Source organism: Peromyscus eremicus, chromosome 1, assembly GCF_949786415.1.
Source record: "Peromyscus eremicus chromosome 1, PerEre_H2_v1, whole genome shotgun sequence".
NCBI lineage: Eukaryota > Metazoa > Chordata > Mammalia > Rodentia > Cricetidae > Peromyscus > Peromyscus eremicus.
Window position 1 is genome coordinate 91,329,655 of NC_081416.1, and position 18,401 is coordinate 91,348,055.

Genomic DNA, 18,401 nt, shown 5'->3' on the forward strand with positions numbered 1-18,401 from the left:
CTACAGCCAAGGCTATAAAGCATAAAAGCTTTATCAAAACATAAAAGCTTCATGTTTTGCAGGGCAGTGAAACCATGTTCTGATCTTCTCTCTCAAAAAAGAAATCATCCATGTCTCTACCAGCTCCTATGTTTATTTCATAAGGGATCCACAAGACAGCTCTACATAGAGTCTGGGTCCTCATGTACAGTAAATACTGTAGTAAAGTTTCAGCCCTGAGAGTGGGCTTGGATACCTTGAGTGGGCAACAGAATGGCATAGAGAACTGCTGAGTCTATGACACTCCCAGGGGCTCTGAGGTGGGGGAATGGAGTACGGCCTGGGAATTCATCCATTGAACACACTCCTAAGGTGACAGTCAGAGGACTCCGGTGTGTGCCCATAAGATGATGCTCTGGGATGACACTGAGAGACTGTAGAGGCATCTCATCTACTTCTCCAAGTAGATTTCCTAACAGGATGACCATGTCCTGTCTTTCAGAGCTCCCAGCCCCCACCGAAGGCTTTCCCACCGACATCTGAAGGTCTCCACAGCTTCGCTGACTTCTGTGGGTAAGGGCTGGTCAATAGGAGGATGTATTTGAGTAGCAAGTGTGAGCTGGCTGCGCTTAGTCGGACTCGGCCTCTTTTCCTCTCCCAAGCTCAAAGGGTAGAGGAGATCAGCCTCTCCATATTTGGGTCCAGAAGAAATGATGTCTAGTTTCAATGTCAGAATGAAGAAGAAGATGAAGAAGTCAGAGAAGACAGACAAGTGATGCTCAGCACTGGTCTCAAGGGCAGAGTCAGGGGGCTGTACTGGGCAGGTGACATCCAGGTGGGAGTGTGCCCATGTGAAAGGCTGGTACCTGTGCTCACCTGCTGGTTCCTACTAGTGTTTTTTCATACCTTCATGGGACCATTAAAGGACAGGGGTCACATAGACTTGGTTTTTGTATTCAGTGTTGATTACACTGTATAAGGGTATCGGGAAATGAGCCGGTAGAGTTGCTAAAGGCCCGTTCATGGGAGAACTAAGGAATCCAAGGTAAGAAGGGGCCCACTCCTCCCAGGGGAGAGGGAAGATGTGCAGACATTCCAAGGAAAGTGGTATTTGAGTTTCCCCTTAAAGAGATGGACACACAGGAGGGAGATTGGTGCTGTAGGTAGAAGAAGAGATGTGATAGGAAGCTGGAGTCACCCCAGAGTCCTGTAGCAGCCAAACGCCTGAATACTGTGCCGCGTCTATGTGTCCCAACCACTGCAAAGGATGGAGCCTCATATTAGCTTGCTCTAAAATAATAAGGTCCTCTTCCCGTCCCCTCCCCCTTTTCCTTCCCCCTCTCCTTGCTGTCTTCCTCCACCACCATCTCCTCCTCCTTCAGGGTCTATGATTTCAGGTACTGTGGGATCCAGGCACTCCATTTGGGTTGCTAGGTAGTGTACCGTTCCGTCTCTCATCTCCTTTAATGTGCAAGCCTTCTTCCTGGGAAGACGCTTCGTTCATGGGAACAAATGGCTGGCTGCACCTCCACACTTCTGTCTCTTCTGTGAAGCCCTTCTTCCCTCTCAGTTCCCATGATGGTTTCTCACTAGCCTCACGTGGTCACCCCTAGCCCATCCCTGGGGCAGCCTAGATGGCATTGCTTGACTGGCCAGAGCTGGTTTGGGACCCACTCCCACTTAACCTTGGCTCTTGATGCAGAGTTGTGGGTGGGGATGGCTAGCTCTTCCTGAGTTGTTTAATGGTGATTCAGAGGGTTTCTCCCAGTGAAGATGAAGAGCCACTTCCGGAAGAGGCATGCCTGGAGGCAGGGGAGGCAGACTGGGAGTGAACCACAGAAGGGCTAGAGTCAGACAAAGTCTTGGAAGGAGGATATAGAGCCAGCAAAGTTGGTGATCTGTTTAGATGTGATGCTGGGGACTCTGAGTAGTTTCCATAGGATGAGGCAGGAGAACAGCATGATCGGATATGGCTGCTAGAAAGGTCATTCTATAGGCAATAGACCAGGGGGCAGAGATTGGTTTGAAGACAGGGGCTTCTCAGGAACTGTTTAAGTAAGAGCTTGTAAACAGGAATAGAAACAGGGACAGGTCCCAAAGACACTTATAGGTAAATGCTATGCCTGGGCCAGGTCTTGGACATGGAAACTAAAGAAGAAGGGATGCCTGGCAAGGAGATAGTGCCACCCAGTCAGCTCATCCAGGGCACTTCTGGAGAAGGGGCAGTTTGGGGAAGGATAAGCAGGAAAAAGAGAAAGGTGACCATGGGATTGCAGCTGGGGTTCGGGACAGCAGCTTTGAGCTTTGTCCCTAGCTACCCACTGACTAGCTTGTAAAGAAACAGAGCATGAAGGTAGGACTCCCTTGAAAGCAGAGTTAGGACAGCTCTTGGAACCCAAGTGTGCTTCCTGAACCTTTCTGACAGAGGCTAGAAGCCAGAGGAGCCAGGCCTGCTGAGGAAGCCACTGTCTGTCTCCATGCCCTCCATCCTGACATCGCGATATAGCTGAGTTCTGACGTGGCAGGACCTCTAAGATGAGGTGGTTGTCACTGGAAGTTCATTCTCTTTCTTCAGACCCCACAGGACATGTCATTGACTTGGTAAATGACCAGCTGCCAGACATCAGCATCTCAGAGGAGGACAAGAAGAAAAACCTGGCACTTCTGGAAGAAGCCAAGTTGGTGAGTGAGCGATTCCTGACCCGCCGCGGGAGGAAATCAAGGAGCAGCCCCGGAGACTCCCCATCAGGTAGGGCAGGACCAGCAGCAGGGCAGGTAGCTGCCCTGAGCCCCTCTGAGGCTGGGCTGGGGGAGGGCATGGGAGGACCAGGCCCCAGCTGCAGAGGGACCTTGTTTCCAAGAGGGTGGGCTTCAAGTGACCTGTTCCTTTTGCCTTTCTAGAGGTTCTAGAAGGCCTAAGCCGTGCAGAGATGCCCCCTTGAGAAGCCATTGTGCTCAGCTTCCAGAGTTCTAATACACTCAGCCAACTCTACCTCGAGAACTCTCCTGTGTTTGCTTTTGGGCCTTCCCCATGGGTGGACAAATACCATTCCAGATGACACCCATGTTCTTATTTGGTCCCAACCTCTCTCCTTCATCAATGCCTAGGTCCATAGCACTCATGCAGAGAAACCCTGTGCAATTCCCACATGCACCAACCCTTTCGTGGCCCTGCACAACACAGTCTGCCTAACATTCCTACCCTCCCTATGAAGACCCTGCTCTGGGGTGGGCATCTCCCTAGCATAGGTCTGAGGAGGCGGTCTAAGCTCCTTCTCCAACTCTGGAGAAGAGACAGACTTCGAGAGAAATTCTGGGCTAGGGAGATGATTTTCCCAGGACCCCCTGCCACCCTGAGCTGTGGTTTCTCTCCTTCCTGAAAGCAAAGATGATGTGGGTTTTAGATTAATGATCTTGGAGGACAAGGAGAGCGTTTGAAATCAGAGTGGTCCCACAACATCTAGAAAGTGCAGCCTTGCATGCTTTTCCTGTCAAACAATGCCAGGTCCTCAGTTTCTAGAAAGTCCTCCGAGGTCAGGCCTAGCAGGCTAAGGAATAGGACCCCACACTGGAAATTACTTGAAGGTCCCTCTGCTGAGGTGGCCATAGCAAAAGTTGGGGTGTAATAGAACCAGCCCTTGACTTTGACAAGGCAGTCTGGGTTCCTGGGGTGAAATCTCTGAGAGGAGCGTTTGTTAGATGGTGGAAGTCATAGCCCTTCATGAATGCCAGCCAGGTGTTGTTTGTTTCTACAGCTGTTTCCCCAAACCTCAGCCCTGGAGCTTCTCCTACACCCTCTAGGAGCTGCTCACTCACCATCTCCACGCCACCAGGTGAGGCTGACCCCACCCCCTCAATGGGGGCAGGCTTTGAGGGTTGGGAATAATATGACAAGCAGCAGAAGACAGACTGAGTGAGGGCAGGCCTGAGGTCACGGGAAGGGGGCTATGATGGGTGCTCTTTGCTCAGAGAGGGGTCATCACAGATAATTTTGACTCCTCCTATTTGGACCACTCTGAGTTTTGTTTGTTTTTGTGGTGCTAGGGCTGAACCTAGGCCCTCACACACGCAAGGTAAGCACTCTACCACCGGGCTACCTCTCCAAGCCTAGGATGCATTTCAGGATCTTCCTTTCCGGGCTGTGTTCAGAGCCATGCCCTCAGCCACCAGAGTACCACAGTGGGCAGCCTGCCCTTGCCAGTGCTGGAGGGCAAGCCCGGGATCCAATATGCACAGATGCTTCCTAATTATCAAACCTTGAGGTCCCCCATGACTTTCTTTCCTTATTTGGTTTCTATGGTAATTTAATGCTGGCAGGTGAGCAGCAACAGCGCTTTAACTGCCAGACCTTACAACTGAGGGCTCAAAGAGGTTTTGTGGTGGGGGGGACAGGGGGCAGGGGTGAACTGATGTCAAAGTGACAAATGCAGGGCTAGGTGATGACATCACTTACCTTCACTGGCGCATTGCAGATTTCGACACAGGCAGTGGCCCACAGTCCCCTTTGCCGGGAGCACCACCGCAGGTAACACCACACCCGTCTGCTACTTCTAGGCCAGTGGATCTTTTTCCTACCATCCCTGGACCCTCTGTAACCCCTGAATGAGGGAGGCGCGGGCTGAAGGGGGGCATTTACACACCCTGCTAAGCTTTAAGAGGGCGCAGGCCTCTTCCCATTGCTGCTGACCTGTGTTTTCTTCCTCAGCAAAAGGGGCATGAGGCCGACATCTCCTCACCTCACCTCGGCGAGCCTGTGAGTTTGTGCTTTGCTCACTTTGCAAAGATTTGAATGTGGGGAACGTGGTCTCAGAAGCCTGGGCTGGCGCCTGGGCACCCTCGAGATGTATGGACATGGATGTGTAGAGGGTGGGTGCTGGGGCAAGCAGAAGACGCCTCCATCTTATGAGATGGAAGTCTGAGAGGGAAAGAGGTAAGGCAGGCCCCAGAAGAGTGATCCTGCACCCCCAAATCCAGCCACAGTCAGACATATCCGTTGCTCCTCTCAGCTCCAGAGAAGTTGCAGGGAAGCTGGGGCTCACTGCATTTGCATATACATAAATAGGCCTCTTGTCAAGGTCTGAGTCTCCTCAGCCTGCCTCCAGGGTCCCAACGCTACCTGTCTCTTTCAGAATGTCTCCAAAGGGCTAGCCGACCGGAAGCAGAATGACCAGAGGAAAGTGTCTCAAGGCAGACTGGCTCCCCGCTCTCCCACAGTGGAGAAATCCAAAGCACTTACAGTAGAACAAAAGGAAAACTTTGACCCCCTTCAGCATCCGGAGGCCACACCCATGGCTCAGGCTTCTGGAGCGAGCATCAGTGGGAAAATGGCCCTGAACAGCCCCCAGCCTGGCCCTGCCGAGATGGAGCTGGGGAGACAGCCCCTGAAGACAGCCAGGGAAGGCAGCCCTCTGCCCAGAAGCACAGTACAAGGCTCTGGAGGAACTGTCTCTCCACATCCCCGGGGACAAGGCTCTGCTGGAGAGCCTGTGGGGCCCAAGGCTGGCCCCAAAGCTGAACTGCGGCCCCCTGTGTCCCGGCCCCCCTTGATACGGGGAGTCTCCTGGGACAGCAGCCCTGACGAACCTGGTCCCCTGCTGCAGAAGGTACTTGCCAAGCTGCCTCTGGCAGAGGAAGAGAAGCGGTTTCCAGGCAAAGCCAAACCAGCCAAGCCACCTGGGCTCAAAGACTTCCAGATACAAGTTCAGCCTGTGCGCATGCAGAAACTGACCAAGCTTCGGGAGGTGGGTTCCTGCCCCCATGCACAGTGTGTGCATGCCAGGTCCCCCATGAGCTACAGACTTTCGTACTCAGGCTGCGCCCTGAGACAGGGCAGCTTGGACCTCAGGGAGTCCCAAACTTGACCCTGAAAAGCCAGTTCCGTCAGTGTCACATCTCCATAGCAGCACCTTCAGGTGCCTTTGGCTCTTGTTAATAGATAGAAGTCACATTTAGCCATGCTCAGGGGAAGCTGGCCATATGGAATCCTTATCCAGGGTTGTCTTCCTCCTCCAGCTACATCTAGGGGCAAGAGCCTTTGATGGAGTATCTGGTCATGCCTAGACTTGGGTGAGACCAGCATAAGCAGGCTTTTCTTTTGTAATGACATCCAGCCTGCCCTCCTGGTACCTATTAACCAAGGACCTTAGACTCAAGGACCACTATGATGATGTCTGCAAGGGGCTGTTCTTCCATGGTGAATTTCTTTCAGTGTCCTCAACTTCCATTGGTCATCAAATTAGGACAGTGGTCAGTCAGGGGGCTGCCCTGCTATACAATGTGTGACTGTGGAGGAGGAAGGGGAGGCCGGATTGTAAAAGGGAGGGGTTAACTGGATTAAAATAGTCCTGATTCAGTCCCTTCTCTCTCAGAAGGCCAACCTCAATCCAGGTCAAGGAGACTGGGATCCTATAGATTAGGGCCTGGAGGAGGACACTATCTCCTGGCTCTTCTACTGGGGAGAGGAAGTGAGGGTCTGTAGGGCTCCAGCTCCAATGGGAATATCTACACTAGCAAGGACACATCCTAACAGGCCACTGTGCTGTCCAGAGAGCTTCCCTGAGGCTGAGGAAGTGGCTCAGTTGTAGAGTGTGTGCACACCAGCATGCACAAAGATCTGGGTTCTCAGAATCACATAAAACCATGTGTGGTGGTAGCTCAGGCCTATAATGCCAGCACCCAAGGGGCAGAGGCAGGAGGATCAGAAATTCAATGTCATGTTCAGCTATATAGTGACTTGGAAGCCAGTCATAGATAGATATAGATGAGAGATAGATAGATAGATAGATAGATAGATAGATAGAGAGAGAGAGAGAGAGAGAGAGAGAGAGAGAGAGAGAGAGAATCTTGATCTTCTCTGATGTTTTGGGGTGGAGGCTTAGGAAGATGAACACTCCACATAGAACCCCCATCCTCCACTCCGGAGCCCACGGTACCTGGTAGCTTAGAACAAGGTCCGGCAGAGCCACCCACAGTGGGCCTCACCCCACATCTGTGATGAAGGCAAGAGGAAACGAAGTGGGCAGACATCTGGGGGTTCACCATCATGCTCTTCAAATGCTGGGAGAGTAAACCACTCCCTCAGAACTCCCCACACCCCTTCAGGTCACTTTCTCAGCCCAGGAAGTTGCAGAGAGTCCAGATGCTCATGCCCCAGCTGGTCTGGCAACGGCGGCCGGCGCACACTCTGCACCCTGTCCGCTGTGCTGACCGCTGAGGGGCTCTGGACCTCTGGCTTGCTAAGTATGTCATCAAGGGCATGGCCTGGGCTCTGTTGGCTCCCGAGTGCTCTCTCTTGGCCTCTTTCTTTCCTCTTTTACTCAGAGGCCAGTCACTCAAGTGGCTTCTGTCACCAGGAGGCTGAAAACCCTTGGATGGCACCAGGATCCCACTAGAGGGCTCTAGTCTGACAGGAATTGGAGCAAGAGTGGCCTGCTGGGTCCACAACACCCTCACCCTAGCTCCGCCTGCTCAGTCCCCCAGGCAGACTCTCAGGCCATAAAGGTCATTGAAGAAGGACTGTCACTTAACAGAAGAGGAGGGCAGGAAGCCACTGCCAGCTACGCGTCCTTCAGTAATTGCTCCCAGAAGCAGCTGCATGCATATTCAGGACCTTAGTGTCAAAGTCCTTAGTCCCTGAGGACTCCACAGTCCCTACACACCCCTCACAGTAAGGCCGGGCAGTTCATTTCCCCTGAGGCCCAGAACTTACAAGCAGGTTGTGTGGGAGGTGGTTCTTAACACGATGAGTGCGGCACAAATGGTGGGATTTCAGGCCCTTTTATGGGCCGGGAGAGGACCTTGTGCCCCTCTGGCCTCCCCATACCACGTCATGCCAACTTACCCACTCTGGCCACCGTCCTTGGAAACCCACCTGAGGCTGAGTGGTAACAGAGCCGTAGGGAACAGAGAGAAGAGTCTGGCCTGGTGTGTCCTCTGAACTGTGTCTGTTCCCCTTCTCACCAAGGAACACATCATGATGAGAAACCAGAACCTGGTGGGGTTCAAGCTTCCTGAACTGAGTGAAGCTGCAGAGCAGGACAAAGGTAGGTTGCTGGGGCCTGCTTACCACCCCCCACCACCCCCACCCCCGCTTACCCTCCCTGCTTCCCCCGCTTACCCCCCCTGCTTACCCTCCCCGCTTACCCCCCATGCTTACCCCCCCTGCTTACCTCCCCTGCTTACCCCCCCTGCTTACCCCCCCACGTTTACCCTCTCTGCTTACCCCCCTGGTTACCCTCCCTGCTTACCCCCCCTGCTTACCCCCCCCCCCCCCCCCGCTTACCCTCCCTGCTTACCCTCCCTTCTTGCCACCCCTCCCCTCCCCCCCTGCTTGCCCTCCCTGCATGCCCTCCCTTCTTGCCCCCCTTGCCCCCTCCCCCTGCTTGCCCTCCCTGCTTGCCCCCCTTGCCCCCTTCTCCCTGCTTGCCCTCCCTTCTTGCCCCCTTGCCCCCTCCCCCTGCTTGCCCTCCCTTCTTGCCCCCCTTGCCCCCTCCCCCTGCTTGCCCTCCCTGCTCCCCCCACCCCCACCCCCGCTTGCCCTCCCTGGTGCCCTCCCAGGACTGGCTAGTCCACTGAGTCAAGGGTGTTTCACATGCGAACACCAGATTTCCCATCAGTACTTGTGCCTGAGCGGGGGAAGCCCATTGAACAGCCCACTGAGGCAGAGCGTGCCCAAGCCTGTCTCCTTCCTGCCACCCCAGCCCTGTTAGTGACAGTGGGTCTGGAAAGTGCCCCAGGCCTGAACTTTTGGCACTGCCTTCCCCCTCACACACAGGAAGCCACCCAAATAGATCGGTTCCTCTTTCCAAGACACCAGCGCTCTCTCTTTCTAATCTGCTGTCACCGCAAAGTCCACAACCCAGCCCTGCCCTCCAGGGCTTTGCTTCCACTGCCCCACACTCTACCACACTTCTCTGAAAATAAGGCAAGGACCCTCCCTGTCCCCGCCTGAGTTTGCTCTTCCCTTGAGTTCGCCAATGTCCCTGTGTGAGCCCCAGCTGTTCACCCTGGCTCTGCTGCTGACTGAACAAGCCTCACCAGACCCAATTCCCACTCACACCTTGTAACACGGGCTGTCCTAGTTGCCTTGAATGTTATCAAGGAGAGTACATGAATTAGCGTATTTACAGTGTACCTAGAACAGCACCTGGTACATGTCGCGATCCCTAGAGGCCGCGAGAGTCAGTTGTGTACACACGTGTGTCTTTACACATATTGTAGGCTGCATGCTTACAACGGTGCCTGGCACTAGTAGGCCCTGAGTAAGTATTTATGAAGGGTCAAATGGATGAGGTTGTAAGAGTTCACAGAGGAGTTTCTGAGACAGCTGCATAAAAGCGACCTATAACCAGAGTGCTTCATGATGGGCAGAGGAGAAGGAATGTGTTCGGAGGGATACTTCTAGAAGGGCAGGCTCCCTGTCCTTCCCTCTTCTCCAGGCCTGTACCCTGTGGACACTCACCACCTTGCCCCTGTGCTTTGTATATGCTCTGTTGCCGTCACCCCTGCCCTCTGAATCATTGTACCTGTGTCTTAAAGCGGTGGGTAAGTCCGCCTGCTCTAAAATCCCCCCTTTCCTGGCTTATTTTGTATTTATGTCTAGATCTTATCTTTGCTTTTGCTGGCATTTAGCCATCTGTTAAGTGGTGATGTATACAGTGTTATATATAACACATATGTGGCATTAATCATTTTCAGCATGTGGTTCAGCAGCTTTGAGTCCAGTCATGGTCTATTGTGCAGCCGTCACCCCGTCCATCCACAGAGCCTTTTCATCTTCCCTAATTGCAGCTCCACACCCACAAGACACCAGCTGCCCATGCCCCTCCCCCAGCCCCTTGCCACCACCATGCCACTTCCTGTTTGTGTGGATTGTGCCTTCTCTAGGTCCCTCACATAAACGAGGCTGTACAATATTTTACCCTACCTCTCTTCATATCATCTCAGTAAATTCTCTCTAGCATTTTGCAGACTAAGTCATTTGGGACTCTGATTCAATCTTCTCCCAGGAAACTAAGAGGCAGGGATGTCTGCCTTCATTGACTGTTAGGAAACTGAGGCCCCAAGAGCTACTGACGTCATCACGTGCTTAGCCATCCCAGGAGCAGTTCTCAAACATGTTTTAGCTTCATTTTATTTTAAATAAACTAATCCAGAGGAGACCAGCGCATGGGGAGCAGGACAGTGACTGCAAGACCACTTTCTGGAAACTTCTGCCTTTCTCCTGTGGGTTCTAGTGGGTCCCAGGCCTCATAGAGCACCTTTGGAAAGGCACACTCCCCCTCACACTGTCCATGGCCAGTGTCAGTCATCTTATAAATTGCCATGTGAGACTACTCTGGGTATCACTGGGGAGTGAAAAGTTCTGGGCTGAAATACAATAACTAATACCTACTCAGCATTAACAAGGCTCCCAGAGGTAAAATCTCTAGGAAAACATTTTTAAAGGCTAAATTATTTTTAAAATATTGACCATCTTGAGCCGGGTGTGGTGGCAAATGCCTTTAATCCTAGCATTCTGGAGGCAGAGGCTGGAGGATCTCTGTGAGTTCAAGGTCAGCCTGGTCTACAGAGTGAGTTCTAGGACAGCCAAGGCTATGTAGCGAGACCCTGCCTTAAGAAGCCAAAACAAACCAACAAACCACCCATCTTGGAGTTAGGGAGAAGGCTCAAGGGTGGGTGTGCTCATTCTACAAGCATGAGGTTCTGAGTTTGAATCCCCAGCACCCACATAAAAATCCAGTTGTGGCCACAATGCATGTCTGTAACATCGGAGCTGTGAGGGATGGAGACAGGAGGGCTGATGTGGTTAGCTGGCTGCAGCTTACCTCCAGAAACCTCAAGGTGTAAGATAAAGAATGCCAGAGCAAGAGCACCCAACATCTTCCTCTACCCTCTGTACACATACATGGATTTAAACCACATATGTTTATAAATATGCATACTCACAAAACACTAACCATATTTAGAGGTGTCCTTCTAAATGTATCCTCTTCACTTGTAATTTTTTTTTAATCAAAACACTAAAAAAACCTCTTAAGATTTTCTATACATGAGGCTGGAGAGATGGCCCAGCAGTTAAGAGCACTTGCTGCTCTTGCCGAGGACATGGGCTTGCTTCCCAGCACCCACATGACAGCTCATGACTGTCGGTAACTATAGTTCCAGGGAGCCAACACCCTCTTCTTGCCTCCTCCAACACCAGGCACCTATATGGTGCATAAGCATGCAAACCACTCATACACACAAAGTAAAGAAATCCTTAAAAAAGCTTTTATACATAGCCCCGTCACAGTTTTATTCTTTCCAGTATCTACTGTTTTTCCTAAGTTGATTTGATGGTGTAGATATAACTTCCTTTTAAAGATTTGTTTCACTGAAGTTATCATAACTAGATGTATTTAGATTTCATATTTATGGCTGAATGGTTCATATTTCCTTCTGTGTGACCATCTCTATTGTAAAATATTTCAGATGTTTATAGTTCTCCATCTGTTATAAACAGTTTTGTCGTTTTGTCTTTGTGCTTGTGGGGTTGTTTTGTTTTGTTTCTTCTTTCTTTTAAGGAATTCCCTTGGGATAAATTCTCAGACTTGAGTGTCTCTGGATCAGTGTAGATATACTCACTTCTTATCAAATGTTCCAAATGTATGTGTATATTTCTCTTCTAAGCATGACAATTTCTGGATTTTGTTCTGATTTGGTCCTTCTGACCAGAATATAATAAAGTAAGAAGCAGGAGGTCATTACTAATGACAGTTATAGCCAGGTATGGTGGCTGATCTTGGTTGTCAACTTGACTGGATCTGGAATCAGCTAAAATGCAAGCCAGTAAGCGGTGTTCCTCCATGGTTCTGCTCCAGTTCCTGCCTCCAGGTTCCTGCCTTGAGCCTCTGCCCTGGCTTCCCCTGATGATGATGGACTGTGACCTGTAAGCCAGATAAGCCCTTTCCTCCCCATGTTGTTTTGGGTCAGTGTTTCATCACAGCAACAGAGAAGCAAAGTAGAACATGAGACATGAGGGCACATGCCTGTAATCCTAGCAGGCAGGAGGCTGAGGCAGGAGGACTCCAAGTTGAGGCCAGCCTGGGCTACAGAGTGACTCTATATTTCTTTTTTTTAATTATTTATTTTTTTGAGACAGGGTTTCTCTGTGTAGTTATGGCTGTCCTGGAACTCACTTTGTAGACCAGGCTGGGCTAGAACTCACAGAGATTTGCCTGCCTCTGCCTCCCAAGTGCTGGGATTAAAGGTGTGCACCACGACCACCCGGCATGACTCTATGTTTCAAAACAAGGAAATGAAAAGGATGACAGTTATAATGTGCTATTATTACTACTGTAAAATGACATTTTGTTTTTATTTCAGTTTTTTCTAGCATGCTCAAGGTTAAATTTTTCTTTTTGGTAGTAACTTTTTTGCTTTATATCTATCCATTTCAGGCCTAGATTATTATTATTTTTTTGGCTGTTAGTAATATATGTGACGTCTGTGCATAACAGATATGAACACTTTGTTTGAATATTTTCTTAATGTTTAAAATTATTTTTATATTCTTTTACGTGTACGGGTGTTTTGTCTGCACATATATCCATGCACCATGTCCATGCAGGGCCAACAGAAACCAGAAGGCATCAGATCTCCTGGAACTGGAGTAACAGACAGTTGGAGGCAACATGTGGGTGCTGGGAATCGAACCAGATCTTCTCCAAACTGTTGAGCCATCTCTCCGATATTTAAAAACTTTTTAGTTTATTATTTTGTGTGTGTGTGTGTGTGTGTGTGTGTGCATGTGCATCCCCATGCACATGCCATGCTTCACATATTTATAGTTTCATTTACTTGTGTTTATTTTACTAATACCTCTGACTTCATCTTTTTGTTGTTGTTGTTGTATTTTGTTTTTTTGACACAGGGTCTCAGTATGTAGCCTGGAAGTCATTATTTAGACCAATATTATTAGACCAATGGTCTTGAATGTCCTCTGAACTTCATTTTAAGATATAAGTATTTTGCCGGGCGGTGGTGGCGCATGCCTTTAATCCTAGCACTCGGGAGGCAGAGCCAGGCGGATCTCTGTGAGTTTGAGGCCAGCCTGGGCTACCAAGTGAGTCCCAGGAAAGGCGCAAAACTACGCAAAGAAACCCTGTCTCGAAAAACCAAAAAAACAACAACAAAAAAAAATAGGTATTTTAAGACTTAAGAGCTCATTTCTGCATTAACATTTTAATAGTGTCTATATTTCTTTGTGACTGAAACAGTCACATGTTACATTCATATATTTATGGGGGAGTAAGGGTCCTGTTCATTGTTGTTGTTGTTGATTATGTTTATTCTCTTTTGTTTTATATTTTTTAATTTTTGTTTTGTTTCATTTTTCTTTCTTTTCTTTTTGAGACAAAAATCTCATTCTGTAGCCTGAACTGACCTGGAACTAGCAATCCTTACTCCTCAGCCTACTGAATGCTGGGATTTACAGATGTGTGCCACCACATCCAGCTTGGCTCTGTATCCTTCTGGTCAAGAGGGCACATTTTAATCGTGGCTTTAATAAGACTGTGCTGTCTTGTACAGTGGGATTGGTCTTTCCTACTTGCTTTTCTTCTGCAATGTATGTGTTAATATTCTAGACAGAACCAAATCAAGATCACATAATGAGCAAGGAGCTAGGAGACAGGAGTCTACACCAGAAGTGAATGGAGTTTTACATTTCGTGACATCTGTATGCCTCCTTCACATTTGAAATTTACACCATCTTGTGCACCTCACACACTGGATTCAGAAGGACTGTCTAAGCTTTACTTGCTTTGCAATTTATAAACCATTGCTTTACTTTGCAGACATTTAGCTTTCCATTAGACATGTGTAGGTATTTCTTTTTTCTCTTCCAGAGTGTCTAATGTGCTTTGCGTATGGCTCTTGTTACACTCTGTGGTACCACTTTCACTTGCTTCTTGGTAACCAAGACTCTTAGTTCACTAGATTTTCTGGTGGATCACTAGTGGTGGAGATGAATGTGGCTTGGTGTTACATACTTCCTGTGTCACAAATACTGCTCTTATACAGTAGCGTGCTGACTCCAGTGACTGTTACAGTGACAGAAGCTAGGATGATTATGCATGCCAGATGCTATGCTGAATATTTGACCCTGTCAGACTCAGTGCTCACAATAACCATGAGAAGCAGCCTTACTGTGGTCACATGACACACAAAAGTTGAGGTTTATGAAGGCCATGGTGGTGTGTCTCTTAACTGCAGAAGCAGGATCAGAATCCAGATGTGTGTAACTTCTAAGGCTTTGGCTACTTTGCAGAACAGTTTTTCTTTTTGAATTTACAACACAATCCCTGTTCCTTTATTTTATCTGGTTCACTGTCATCATGGTTGTTCTCCTGCCCATGGGAGGCAATGTGCATCTCTCTGCATCTGTGTGTGCTTTATTGCTTTGGCAACGCTCTCAAACTTGATAATAGTGATAAGGAGAACATTTTGTCTTGTTTCTCTTTTTGAGTGAATTTTAGTGTGTTTTTCTCTCTCTTATTGCATCTTATTAGATAAATGTACTACTTAAAATTATATTTCTATGCTTTGATATAAAGTATATGTAATCATTATAAAACATGATATTGTCTAGTTAGGTCTCTCTGTCGCTATGATAAAACACTGACCAAAACAACTTGGGGGCAGAAAGGGTTTATTTGGCTTACATGATCACAGGCCATCATGTAGGAAAATCTGGGCAGGAACTCAAGTAGGAGCAGAGGCAGGAACCATGAAGGAAAGCTGCTGGCTTGATCAGCTTGCTTTCTGATACCGCTGAGGACCACATTGGGCTGGACCCTCCCACACCTATCATTAATCAAGAAAATGCCCCTCAGAGATGTCCATAGGAAAGTCTGATAAAGAAAATTCATCAGTTGAGATTCCCTCTTACTAGATATGTCTCATTTGTGCCAAGATGAAAAAACTAACCAGGACAGGTATTATTTAACCTTTTAATATATATATGTATATATAATTATATATTTATAATTATTATATAATTTAAAATTTTTTTTTACATATTTTTCTTTCCCAAATCTCAAAATTGGTGTTGAAGTCTATCAAATATATTTGTTGAACAGATTATATACCATTCAATTTATTTAGTATTTTCTGTTTCTTTTCCTTTTGTTTGTTTTTTTTTTTAAATGGGTACTTGGTATATTTTCTTTCATAGCCATCATTCAAGTCTGTAACTGTAACTGTGTTTGTTTTGAAGTATCTGCAACTTTTCTTGGATTGGGTAAAATAAAATCTAAATCTAAATTGGGTAAAATAAAATCTAAATCTAAAATCTAAATTGGGAATCCAGACACACTGTATTATCGTTCACTCTTCAGTTATAACTCCAGAGTAAACGTTCAGACGTTGGCTAGCTTTGCTCTGCCCAGCCATCCAGGGACCCTCACGTCTTTTTTGCTCTTTCCAGCAGGCTCTTGGGCAGATCTGGAGTCCCATGAGAGGGAGAAGAGACAGAGAATCCAGAGCAGGGTGTGAACTGTAACGCCTCTTTGGTTTCAGTTCTGTGGTAGCCTAGCTGCACTGGCAGCAAAGGAGGCTGGGAGCGTGGTTGCTAGTCTGATGGCTGTTCGTAAGCCACGTTCAAACTTCATTCATGTGGGCAGAGTTTAGTGGCTGGCTAGGTACCTGTCACATCATTTTTTCAACTTAACAATATACCTAGACAGTTTCCCACTTAATACCTATGTAGCTTTAAATTTTTAAAATAAAAATTAAACTGACATATATTTCTTTCCCCTCATTTCTCTCTACTATAAACAATGGTATAATGAACACTCTCTTACATATTATAGAAATGCTTACTTTCTAAGGGATGTCATCCTATAAGTAAAATGGGTGGATTAAAAGGTATTTACATGTATGTGTGTGTATGTGTTGTGTGCATATAGTCAAACTTTCCCACAAAATTATGTTAATCTAGATATACACAGTCCGTAGCAAAATCTCACTACCTAATATTAATAGACTAATCACTGAGTTTTACAAGTAGGTAGGTGAATTTGACTACTCTAAGTACCCAATTTTAAAAAGAAAACTATGCTGGAGAGCTGGCTCAGTGGGTAAAGCACTTGCTCTGCAAGTGTGGGTACCCAAGTGTGGATCCCCAGGACCCACAAAAAGCCAAATGCTGGAGCACAGGTCTGTAATCATGGCACCTCTCTCTCTCTCTCTCTCTCTCTCTCTCTCTCTCTCTCTCTCTCTCTCTCTCTCTCTGTCATACACACACACACACACACACACACACACACACGCACACACACACACACACACACACACACACACAGGTACATATGCACAAAACCTTTAAAAAAGAGAAAGAAAACAAAATTAACGCTGGTGGGTGTTCAATGAATGAACACTTCCTCCTATTCTCTCAGGTCTAGGGTGTGGGTGATTAAAATATTGGGTTTCACCATCTGCTGGATGCTGAGCTTTGGGCAAGTTTCTTATTCCTTTGCACCTCAGTTTGCCTGCTTCTGTGGTGGGGATAATTATGGCATCTGCAGACCTCACTAAACAGGTATACTGTTTGTGTGATCTTTAGTTCAGTTAGAACCTGACATTCATTGTGATGACTTTTGCTGGACTGTGGAACTCTAGCTTGTCAACCATGTGTGACAGGACAGCATTGGGCTGCAGCTATCCACAGGCCCCTTCCCACCCTCTCTACTCAGAACAAAAGGATTAGGAGTCCTCTGAGCTCTGGCTCAGAGAATATTTCCAGGCTCAACTCGAATCTCTAGTGAGGTTTGCTGGCCATTCCTGGGAGACAGGAAAGGTCCTTCTCAGAGCATTCTGGAGTCCTCAGAAGCTCAGCTCTTTCAGTTTCTGAGGACTCGTTTCCCTGATAAATCTGACCTTCCTGATGATTCAACCTGTTCCCTTCTCAGGGAACATTTTGCACAACGTGTTACTCTTCGGTCATTATTTCAAGACAAAGATATGAGTCTGATGTGGTCCACTCCTTGGGTTGTTGTCTGGGAGTGGGAAACAAAACGTGGGGGTGGGGCTCAGACCATAAGGAGCCGGCCTTGTCCCAGCAGCCATTAGTGTTTCAGCTGTCTCCTGACCACATTCTCGACTCGTAGATAGGCCACACGGTGTCCAGAGTCCCTGCCCCACTCACCTCCCGGAGCATCGGAGCATCTTCTAGAACCACTTTCTCCCCAGCTGCCAACACTGGGTTATCCTTCTACAGCTCCTTCATCCCCCATCTCTCAGCTGGGCACACACTTGCCCCTCTTTTTGGAGGGTTTTCTTCTCTTCTTCTTTACCCAGTGAGCTGCCATTTGGGATTCTCCTCTGATATCTCTGTCCTCTTAAGTGATAAGCCCTGAGAGGGACAGCCGTGTGAAGGTTTTGCTCAGCAGGGAATCTATCTTTAGCTCCAAGCCCCCCTTGCCTGGGACATAGTAATTACTCAACAATTAGGGAAATAATTCATGAATGAATGGACTTACCTTCACTATCTGTGAGAGAAAACCCAAGGGTAGATGGAGTCATTATAATATATCACAACACAAGTTCAACAGTTGTGCTATCTAAGCGGTGGTTGGCTAGCTGGATCAGGATTCTAAGGTAGGTGGATGGTCCTTCTACATACCCTGAGGCTGGGCCACAGTCCCATGTCTCACATAGGGAAAATGCCTTCCTGAGAAGACAGATGCAGAGAAATTTATTCTAACCAGTGGCTTAGCCTTGGAAGAGAGAAGAGAGAAAAAACTACCTTGTTGCACCAAAACAGGTCCCTTTTCCCTCAAATACAGAAGGAGGCAGGGAGGAAGGGGAGAGAGTATACTAGATGTACCTTTCCAGATAAAAACATTACAATTTAATTGAGTTTGAGTTGAAGCGATGTGAAACTCTACAACTTGCTGAATCTCCATAATCGCTTCCTCCAAAGAGGAGAAATTAGTTTTGACAATGTATTAGGAAATACAGTAAGGGTTTAGAGTTGTGGTGGATCTTCCTGGCATTAATGCTTTGGTTTTGGGTAATTGTTCTAAATTCCTTACCCAGCATTGTTTGGGTCACGTATGGCAAGACATGGGGACCGAGAAATAATTGTCGTCAGAGAAGTTTATACTCATAGACTTCCTAGCATAGGAGGTACAGTACCGCCTGGGCCACCTGGGAAGGGACCAGGGTCAGTCACGAGGTAGAAGATGGACAGCAAGCAGTCTCAGCCCTTTACTGGGGTTTTCATGGTAAGGGGTGGGCTGAGCAGAGTCGGTACCCTAAGTAAGCTTAGGGTCAGATCGTCTGAGTAATTTTAGCAGACTGGAAAGGACAGAGGTGTCTGAGTGTTGGCTACATGGTGAGGTAAGGCAAGGATGAACACTGGTGTGCGAGATGGATAA

General features: G+C 47.9%; 1 protein-coding gene across 2 annotated transcripts in view; it reads left to right on the forward strand.

The window, feature by feature from the left end:
• Positions 1 to 18,401, forward strand: part of Irag1 (inositol 1,4,5-triphosphate receptor associated 1) — a 108,733-nt gene that overhangs the window by 51,227 nt on the left and 39,105 nt on the right. For both annotated transcript variants that reach the window (XM_059268848.1, XM_059268840.1), the window contains 7 exons: positions 482 to 552; positions 2,555 to 2,728; positions 3,735 to 3,812; positions 4,452 to 4,504; positions 4,685 to 4,732; positions 5,109 to 5,720; positions 7,943 to 8,021. In XM_059268848.1, the coding sequence (XP_059124831.1) occupies positions 482 to 552; positions 2,555 to 2,728; positions 3,735 to 3,812; positions 4,452 to 4,504; positions 4,685 to 4,732; positions 5,109 to 5,720; positions 7,943 to 8,021 (1,115 nt within the window). The remainder of the gene's footprint in view (positions 1 to 481; positions 553 to 2,554; positions 2,729 to 3,734; positions 3,813 to 4,451; positions 4,505 to 4,684; positions 4,733 to 5,108; positions 5,721 to 7,942; positions 8,022 to 18,401) is intronic.